Below are 10,046 nucleotides of genomic sequence, written 5' to 3' on the forward strand. Positions count from 1 at the left end.
ACGGGCACAACGCTTCTCCGGGGTCAAACCGGGGAAGACTGGACAGTCGTGTCTGAACCCAGGTGTGTGTCCAAGCTGGGGCCCTGGGTGCACACAGTCCTTCCCTGGGGCCTGTGGACAGGGGTGTGGTTGTGTCACTGTGTGCACAGGCCATCGCCTGCAGGGAGGGGGGGGGGCGGCAGCACGAGCGCTGCCCCTGCAGCTTCCTCCAGGAGTGGGTCAGGGGGGGGTCCCAGGAAGTGAGGTCACTGCCGTGTCACAGAGCCCAACAGAACGGAACCCCCGTAACCAGGCACCCGCATCCAGTGCAGCCCCAGCTCAGGCTCACTTGGCTGGAGACATCTGCTACTAGAAGATGTTCTCTTGCTGCCGGCCCACGTCTGGGGGCTCTGGCTCCCAGGAACCCCAGGGGTGCGGCTTGTTCCTATGCTGTAGGCAGTGGCTCCAGCATAGGTACCAAGGTGTCAGGGCGGTGATCAGGAGGCGCCGTCAGGTAACACAGCGCAGGCCAGGCCAGGCCCCCTGTGCCACCATCCTGGGAGCCTCATCCCCTCCTCCTCAGGTTCAGGGAACCAGGGATGTGTGGGCAGGTCCCATCCAGGCTGGGGGACGCTGCAGGGCGGCACATTCCCCGGGGATCCCTTCAGGGTCACCCTGATGTCAAGGTGGGCAGGGGGGAAACAGGGTTCCTGAGGTCCTCTACCCGCCCCAGAGTCACTCCGAGGCCCTGCAGCCGCATCCCTTTGCTGTTCCCAGGGGCGGTGGGTGCCGCCTGCACTGTGGGGTGTCTGGGTAGAGGCAGCTGGGGGTGCGGCCCAGCCGAGGGGGCCAGACCGGGCGCTGAGGCCTCCTGCCTGGCTGCCGGGCACTGTCTCCACAGAGCTCCACCCGGGTCGTGGGGCGGAGAGGAGAAGGGGTCGTCTGCCCCAGCCTCCAGGAGCAGGGAGGTGCCCTGCGCAGCTAATGGAGGCCAGCGCGGGCTCAGGGTGAGTGCAGGGGCTGGGCCCCCCGACACCCGGGCCCCGATGCGGCAGGAAGGACCCCGGGTTCCCAGAAGCCAGCCTGCTACCCCCTGGGCCCCCCGACACTCCTGCTCCCACATGAGTCTGGATCCCCCCCTCCCCACACCTGCCCCCATGGCCCTGCCCCTGCCTGGGCCAGATGCAGAGTCCCTGCGCACAGATGTGTGGGAACATCAGAATAGAGCCCTCAGGGGAGGCCTGGTCCCCCGGGGGTTAGCGCCTGCCTTCCCCCAGGCCTGATCTCCGAGGCCCGGGATCGAGCCCGCCTGGGCTCCCTGCACGGGCTGCTTCTCCCTCTGTCTGTGTGGCTGCCTCTCTCGGTCTCTCTCTGTGTCTCTGGAGGTCCTTGTAATGATCCAAATATTTTGAACATTTATCCTCTGAGTTTTTCTTTATTGCATAGTTGGTCCTGTTTGTGTAAGAGACAGGCAGGGAGCTTGAGCGGGAGAGGGAGCCCCAGCTCCTCAAGCCCACGGGGCCCCAGCGCAGGGCCTGCCGGGGCGGGATCCCAGGTCTCCTGGCGGCTCCCTGCAGGCTGCACGTCCCCTCTGTCCCACCTCAGGGTGCAGGGGCCGCGGCCGGGAAGGGGCATCAGATCGTCCTGACCAAGCTCACCCGGACGGAGCTGCTGGAGTACAAAGTCCGACAACTGCTGCTCGCCTTGCAGCGCAGGGACGTCATCTACATCTTCAGCTTTTTAGAGGATTATCGTACATTCGCCACCACGGACGAGGTGCTGGACCTGCTGTTCACCGAGTGAGCACCTGCCCCTCCGCAGCCCAGGGCTGGGCCACCTGCTGCTGGGGAGGCTGGGGATGGTGTGAGCTTCCCGGCCTCGGGCTGCTCCCCCGCCTGGAGCAGGGTCCCCCAGGGCCTAGGTCCTGGAGGGCAGCCCCGGGGCCTGGCCTGTGGCGGGTCGGCCAGAGGGGCTGTGCCTGTGCTCAGCAGCCGTCCTCCTCCCCGTGACCAGGCCTGTGCCTCCTCCCTGCCCCCCCATCACCAGGGTCCTGAGCGGCCTGTTTCCCCATTGAAAGGGAGGTTTGAGAGTCCATCGGGGGTCTGTGTCCTGGGGCAGCCAGACAGGGAACCCCGGGACCCCCCAAGCCCACTAAGATATGGGCCATGGGCCTGGCCAGAGCCCTTTCATGCTCAAGCCTTCAGGAGGCCCCAGCAGGTGCGGGCACTTCTCCGGGAGCTGCCCGTGGCCCCACGCACAAAGCTGACTGCCCCCGGGGCACAAAGCTGACTGCCCCCGGGGCAAGGCCTAGTCGGGGTCAGAGGGTGAAGCCCCTATGATGAGAGGTCGCGTCCACAGGACGATTCATGGGATGTCCCTGCTCTCCTCTAGGTATGGGTGCATCGCAGATGCGTGGGGTAACAACGATGTGGTCCTGCAGTGCTGGAAACTGTGAGTGACTCCGGCTCCTGCAGGAGGGCCTTCCCTCTCCTGGAGGGCAGCGAAGGGGCTGTGGGGCGGTGGGGGCTGCCCCCACCCCACACATCTGCAATTCCGTGACAGGGAAAAGGTCTAATGCCCCTTCTGGAAAAGAGCAAAGGAGAGCGGTGGATGGGGGTGGGCTTGGTGGGAGGCACTGAGACCCCTCAGGGAGACCTTCTCCATGCCCCCCCAACCCTCTCTCTGCCCCACACCTGGAGCCCAGAGCAGAGGGGGTGGGGAGCATCGTACTCCCCAGTCTGGTGGCACCTGGACCCGGGGGAACAGCAGTGCTCAGGAGGGCCGGTGAGGGCTCCCGGACCAGGCGGCCCCCGCCCCGTGGGAGAAGGGAGATTAGAGTCAGTGGAAGGACCCCCGGGGGCCCCTCGGGAGGGAGGCAGCACAGAGACACAGGAAGGAAGGTGGCGGTCCCGGGCGGCTCCTGGCAAGGCCTGGCAGGACACAGAGCCCGAGCCCTCCTGCCTTGGAGCTTCCCAGAGCAACAGTGTGTGCAGTGAGGGCAATGACAGGCCAGACGCCCCCCGTCCCCTGATGCCTGCCGGTGGACTTAAGGGGCAGGTGGGCAGGGACCAGGCTGAGGAGGGAGCCCTGCTTCCCCAGGAGAGACGCTGATGGTCACCCCGCTGGGCCTGGGCTCCCCACACAGAGGTTGCATCCCAGCCCCTCCTCGGGGAGCAGGCCTGTGGCAGGCAGGACCACCAGGTGGCAGGGGGACGAGGAGCAGGACTGGTCTCCGACACCCTGCGCGGAAGGCCGGGTCCTGCAGGGCTTCCCCGGGACACCTGCATGTGACAGAGCCCTGTCTTCTGATGCCTGTTCCCGCCTGTCCCTCCCCAGGGCCATGTCCTTCATGATGGAAATATGGCTGAATTATTATGGGGACGACTTTCATCAGTTCCCAGAATTTCCCTCCCTTATAAAACTCCTGGAATTGTTAAGACAGCACATGCCAGGCACAGATGCGCATCTCCGGGCCCTGCGTCACCTGAGGCAATTCAGACGCCTCCATGCAGGAGCGAGAGGCTGGGGTGAGGAGGACTGGGGGTGGCCGAGCTGGGGATGGGGGGGGCCGCAGATCCAGCCTCCTTGCTGCTGGACCAGGAGCAGGGGTGGGCTCACACCCCACCCCACGGGCTGCAGCCTGGGGACACCTCCCAGGGCTCTTGCCTCACACACATCGAGTGGCGGGAAGAGTGGCCTTGATTTGGGAGGGACGTGGACAGTCTGTCCTGGTGGTGATACTTTGTCTTCTTGGATCTACAGCTTCGGCCCGAGGAAAACACCCTGAACCCACTCTGGATGCACCCCAGCTCCGACCGTGGGGCCTGCTGCCCCGTGGGGCCTGGCTGCTGGGGCTGAGGGCTTGGCCTGCGATGAGCCGCCTGCTGGGGAGGCAAAGCCCCTGCAGATAGTGGTCACTGCTGCCCTGCAGGAGCCCCCTGCACCCCTGGGAGCCCTGGAAGAGGAGCAGGCACCACCCCCTGCTCTCGAGGTCGTGGATGTGCCCCAGCCACCTCCTAACTGATGGAGCAACTGGCCTCGGGGATGGAGCAACCTGTTGAACCACCCGAGGAGCCCGCCCCAGCTCCAACTGTGGAGCCTGGGGAAGGTTCCGGGTCTGAAGGGATAGTGGCTGCTGGAGATGAGGACTTGGTCAAGGCAGAGATGCTGGCTCCTGAGGTGAAGGTGGTGCACGTGCTGGTCGAACCTATGGTTCCCTGCCCCTATGAGGAGGAGCCACCTGCTCCCATGGCCACCCCGGAAGAGTAGGCCCTGGTGCCTGCAATCGGGGTCCCCAGAGGGCCAGACCTGCAACCTGCCTCTGGAACAACCTGCTTCGATCCGTTAGCAGCCCCCTGACCACCTCGGGGGCCCGCCCCAGCTCCCACCGCGGGGCTCGTGATGGCTACAGCCCAACAGGGCTTGCCCTCCCCTGTTATTTCACTGTTTCTATTTTTTGAGTTTTTCTTTAACCTGTATAATAGCTTATAGAGTTTTATTGCAATAAAGGATAAGTTAACTTCACACAAAATTGACTCTGATGCTTTTAAATTACACATCGTGGTACTTTAGGTCCATTCACAGTGTCAGAGGCCCCAGAGCCCAGGGCACTGGGAGACACAGCCGAGGATCTGGGGCTCCCCCAGCACAGGCAGAGGCCGGGAGGACAAAGGACAGCCAGGTCTCTCCTGCCGCCGGGTGGCCCCGAGCTGTGCAGATCGTGCCCCTACCCTGGAGCACCCAGACCCCTGCACATTGGGAGCTGCAGTAGTTACTGTGGGAGCTGACTCCAGAGCTGGACAGCTGGCCGCCGCTACTGTGGTTGTCCCTCCTGGTGTCACCCTGTACCTGGCCTGAGCAGGGGCCTCACAGGATAAAGAATCCCACTGAATTGTAGACCTGGTAGAGGGCTGGGCAGCTCCCCCAGGTGCACACACCTGAGAATCAGCACAGCAGGCCCCTCCCCCAGAAGACCAGCTCGAAGGTCAGAGGAAAAGCAAGTTATTGACCAAGCAGCCTGGAAAGTTCCAGGGGAAGTCAAGGGATTTACAGTATATGGAATCAGAGGATACTCCCCTTGTTTTTTCTTTTCTGTTTGTTTCTGTTGTTTCCCCACCCCCTTTTTTATTCTTTTTTATTTCTTCTTTTTTTTCCCCCTTTTTCTCCTTTTTCCAGTACAACATGTTGTTGGCCACTCTGCACTGAGCAAACTGACTAGAAGGAAAAACTCACCTCAATACTAAAAATCAGAAACAGTCCTCTCTCCCACAGAGTTACAAAATTTCGAATACAATTCAATGTCAGAAAGCCAATTCAGAAGCACTATTATACAACTACTGGTGGCTCTAGAAAAAAGCATAAAAGATTCAAGAGACTTCATGACTGCAGAATTTAGCTAATCAGGCCAAAATTAAAAATCAATTAAATGAGATGCAATCAAAACTGGAGGTCCTAACGACAAGGGTTAACGAGGTAGAAGAACGAGTGAGTGACATAGAAGACAAGTTGATGGCAAGTATGGAAACTGAGTAAAAAAATAGAAAGACAATTAAAAGACCATGAGGATAGGTTAAGGGAAATAAATCACAGCCTCAGAAGGAAAAATCTACGTTTAATTGGGGTTCCTGAGGGCGCCGCAAGGGACAGAGGTCCAGAAACTGTATTTGAACAAATCATAGCTGAGAACTTCCCTAACTGGGGGAGGGTAATAGGCATTCAGATCCAGGAGATAGAGAGATCCCCCCCCTAAAATCAATAAAAATCGTCAACACCTCGACATTTAATAGTGAAGCTTTGCAAATTCCAAACATAAAGAGAAGATCCTTAAAGCAGCAAGAGATAAGAAATCACTAACTTTTATGGGGAGAAGCATTAGGACAACAGCAGACCTCTCCACAGAGACCTGGCAGGCGAGAAAGCGTCAGCAGGATATAGTCAGGGTCCTAAATGAAAAGAACCTGCAGCCAAGAATACTTTATCCAGCAAGGCTCTCATTCAGAATAGCAGGAGAGATAAAGAGCTTCCAAGATAGGCAGAAACTGAAAGAATATGTGACCACCAAGCTGGCTCTGCCAGAAATATTAAGGGGGACCCTGTAAAAGAAAGAGGAGGTCCAAGGGAACTATCCACAAAAACAGGGACTGAATAGGTATCATGATGACACTAAATCCATATCTTTCAATAGTAACTCTGAACGTGAATGGGCTTAATGACCCCATCAGAAGGTGCAGGGTTTCAGACTGGATAAAAAAGCAAGACCCATCTATTTGCTGTCTTCAAGAGACTCATTTTGGACAAAAGGACACCTACAGCCTGAAAATAAAAGGTTGGAGAACCATGGACCATTCAAATGGTCCTCAAAAGAAAGCAGGGGTAGCCATCCTTATATCAGAGAAATTAAAGTGTGTCCCAAAGACTGTAGTGAGAGATGAAGAGGGACACTATATCATACTAAAAGGATCTATCCAACAAGAGGACCTAACAATCATGAATATTTATGCCCCGAATGTGGAAGCCGCCAAGTATATCAGTCAATTAATAACCAAAGTTAAGACATACTTAAATAATAAAACACTTATACTTGGTGACTGGAATATAGCACTTTCTACAATTGACAGGTCTTCTAAGCACAACATCTCCAAAGAAACAAGAGCTTTAAATGCTTCACTGGACCAGATGGATTTCACAGATAGTTACAGAACTTTACATCCAAATGCAGCTGAATACACGTTCTTCTCAAGTGCACATGGAGCTTTCTCCAGAATAGACCACATACTGGGTCACACTCAGGTCTTAACGGATACTAAAAGATTGGGATTGTCCCCTGCATAGTTTCAGACCATAATGCTTTGAAACTAGAACTATATCACAAGAAGAAGTTTGGAAGAATTTCAAACGTGGAGGTTAAGGACCATCCTGCTAAAAGATGAAAGGGTCAACCAGGAAATCAGAGAAGAATTTAAAAGATTCATGGAAACTAATGAGAATCTTTGGGATGCAGCAAAAGCAGTCCTGAGGGGGAAATACATCGCAATACAAGCATCCATTGAAAAACTGGAGAGAACCCAAATACGAAAGCTAACCTTGCACTTAAAGGAGCTGGAGACAGAACAGCAAATAGATCCTACACCCCGCAGAAGAAGAGAGTTAATAAAGATTCGAGCAGAACTCAATGAAATGGAGACCAGAAGAACTGTGGAACAGATCAACAAAACCAGGAGATGGTTCTTTGAAAGAATTAATAAGATAGATAAACCATTAGCCAGCCTTATTAAAAAGAAGACAGAAAAGACTCAAATTAATAAAATCATGAATGAGAAAGGAGAGATCAGCACCAACACCAAGGAAATGCAAACAATTTTTAAAACTTATTATGAGCAGCTATACGCCAATAAATTAGGCAATCTAGAAGAAATGGACAGATTTCTGGAGAACCACAAACTACCAAAACTGGAACAGGAAGAAATAGAAAACCTGAACAGGCCGATAACCAGGAAATTGAAGCAGTCATCATAAACCTCCCAAGACACAAAAAGTCCAGGTCCAGATGGCTTCCCTGGGGAATTCTATCAAACACTTAAAGAAGAGACTGTACCTATTCTACTACAGCTGTTTAAAAGACAGAAAGAGATGGAGTACTTCCAAACTTCCTCTATGAGGCCAGCATCACCTTAATTCCAAAACCAGACAAAGACCCCACCAAAAAGGAGAATTAGAGACCAATATCCCTGAGGAACACAGATGCAAACATTCTCAACGAGATACCAGCCAATAGGATCCAACAATACATTAAGAAGATTATTCACCATGATCAAGTGGGATTTATCCCCGGGATGCAAGGCTGGTTCAACACTCGTAAAGCAATCAGTGTGATTGATCAGATCATCAAGAGAAAAAACAAGAACCGTATGATCCTTTCAATAGATGCAGAGAAAGCATTTGACAAAATATAGCATCCATTCCCGATCAAAACTCTTCAGAGTGTAGGGATAGAGGGACCATTCCTCAGCATCTTAAAAGTCGTCTACGAAAAACCCAAACAAATGTCATTCTCAATGGGGAAACACTGGGAGCCTTTCCCCTAAGATCAGGAATGAGACAGGGTTGTCCACTCTCACCATTGCTATTCAATATAGTACTAGAAGTCCTAGCTTCAGCAATCAGGCAACAAAAATAAATAAAAGGCATTCAAATTGGCAAAGAAGAAGTCAAACTCTCCCTCTTCCCAGATGACATGATACTGTACATAGAAAACCCAAAAGCCTCCACCCCAAGATTGCTAGAACTCGTACAGCAATTTGGCAGTGTGGCAGGATACAAAATCAATGCCCAAAGTCAGTGGCATTTGTATACACTAACAATAAGTCTGAAGAAAGAGAAATTAAGGAGTCAATCCCATTTACAATTGCACCCAAAAGCATAAGATATCTAGGAATCAACCTAACCAAAGGGGTAAAGGATCTATACCTGAAAAACCACAGAACACTTCTGAAAGAAATTGAGGAAGACACAAAGAGATGGAAATATATTCCATGCCCATGGATTGGAAGAATTAATATGTGAAAATGTCAATGCTACCCAGGGCAATTTACACATTCAATGCAATCCTTATTAAAATACCATGGACTTTCTTCAGAGAGTTGGAACAAATTATCTTAAGATTAGTGTGGAATCAGAAAAGACTTCGAATACCCAGGGATTTATTGAAAAAGAAAACCATAGCTGGGGGCATCACAATGCCAGATTTCAGGTTGTACTACAAAGCTGTGGTCATCAAGACAGTGTGGTCCTGGCACAAAAAAAGACACATAGATCAATGGAACAGAATAGAGAATCCAGAAGTGGGCCCTCGACTTTAAGGTCAACTAATATTCGACAAAGGAGGGAAGACTATCCACTGGAAAAAAGACAGTCTCTTCAGTAAATGGTGCTGGGAAAATTGGACATCCACATGCAGAAAAAGAAACTAGACCACTCTCTTCCACCAGACACAAAGATAAACTCAAAATGGATGAAAGATCTAAATGTGAGACAAGATTCCATCAAAATCCTAGAGGAGAACACAGCAACACCCTTTTTGAACTTGGCCATGGCAACTTCTTGCAAGATACATCCATGAAGGCAAGGGAAAGAGAAGCAAAAATGAACTATTGGGACTTCATCAAGATAAGAAGCTTTTGCATAGCAAAGAAACAGTCAACAAAACTAAAAGACAACCTACAGAATGGGAGAAGATATTTGCAAAGACGTATCAGATAAAGGGCTAGTTTCCAAGATCTATAAAGAACTTCTTAAACTCAACAGCAAAGAAACAAACAATCCAATCATGAAATGGGCAACAGACTTAAACAGAAATCTCACAGCGGAAGACATAGACATGGCCAACACACACATGAGAAAATGCTCTGCATCACTTGCCATCAGGGAAATACAAATCAAAACCACCATGAGATACCACCTCACACCAGTGAGAATGGGGGAAATTAACAAGACAGGAAACCACAAATTTGGAGAGGATGTGGAGAAAGGGGAACCCTCCTGCACTGTTGGTGGGAACGTGACCTGGTGCAGCCACTCTGGAAAACTGTGGAGGTTCCTCAAATAGTTAAAAATAGAACTGCCCTAAGACCCAGCAATTGCACTGCTGGGGATTTACCCCAAAGATACAGATGCAGGGAAACGCCGGGACACCTGCACCCCAATGTTTCTAGCAGCAATGTCCACAATAGCCAAACTGTGGAAGGAGGCTCAGTGTCCATTGAAAGATGAGTGGATAAAGAAGCTGTGGTCTCTGTATACAATGGAATATTCCTCAGCCATTAGAAACGACAAATACCCACCATTTGCTTCAACGTGGATGGAACTGGAGGGTATGATGCTGAGTGAAGTAAGTCAATCAGAGAAGGACAAACAGTGTATGTTCTCATTCATTTGGGGAAAATAAATAATAGTGAAAGGGAATATAAGGGAAGGGAGAAGAAATGTGTGGGAAATATCAGAAAGGGAGACAGAACATAAAGACTCCTAATTCTGGGAAACGAACTGGGGGTGGTGGAAGGGGAGGAGGG

At 52.3% G+C, this 10,046-nt stretch overlaps 1 protein-coding gene across 1 annotated transcript; it reads left to right on the forward strand.

The window, feature by feature from the left end:
- Window positions 1-289: 289 nt before the first annotated feature.
- On the forward strand, window positions 290-4,003 carry LOC119879227 (ral guanine nucleotide dissociation stimulator-like). Its single transcript, XM_038589616.1, has 5 exons — window positions 290-493; window positions 1,585-1,778; window positions 2,371-2,430; window positions 3,316-3,506; window positions 3,789-4,003. The coding sequence occupies exons 1-5, from the start codon at window positions 356-358 to the stop codon at window positions 4,001-4,003; spliced, it is 798 nt and encodes a 265-aa protein (XP_038445544.1). The 5' UTR covers window positions 290-355.
- The last annotated feature ends 6,043 nt before the right edge of the window (window positions 4,004-10,046 follow it).

Source organism: Canis lupus, unplaced genomic scaffold (genome assembly GCF_011100685.1).
Source record: "Canis lupus familiaris isolate Mischka breed German Shepherd unplaced genomic scaffold, alternate assembly UU_Cfam_GSD_1.0 chrUn_S45H204, whole genome shotgun sequence".
NCBI lineage: Eukaryota > Metazoa > Chordata > Mammalia > Carnivora > Canidae > Canis > Canis lupus.

Excerpts from the sequence above, each read along its gene's own strand:
- LOC119879227 (XM_038589616.1), top strand. The coding sequence starts at position 356 with ATGTTCTCTTGCTGCCGGCCCACGTCTGGGGGCTCTGGCTCCCAGGAA. Across the intron at positions 1,779-2,370 it reads CTGGACCTGCTGTTCACCGA|GTATGGGTGCATCGCAGATG; the intron begins GTGAGCACCTGC and ends GCTCTCCTCTAG. Across the intron at positions 3,507-3,788 it reads TGCAGGAGCGAGAGGCTGGG|CTCCGACCGTGGGGCCTGCT; the intron begins GTGAGGAGGACT and ends GATGCACCCCAG.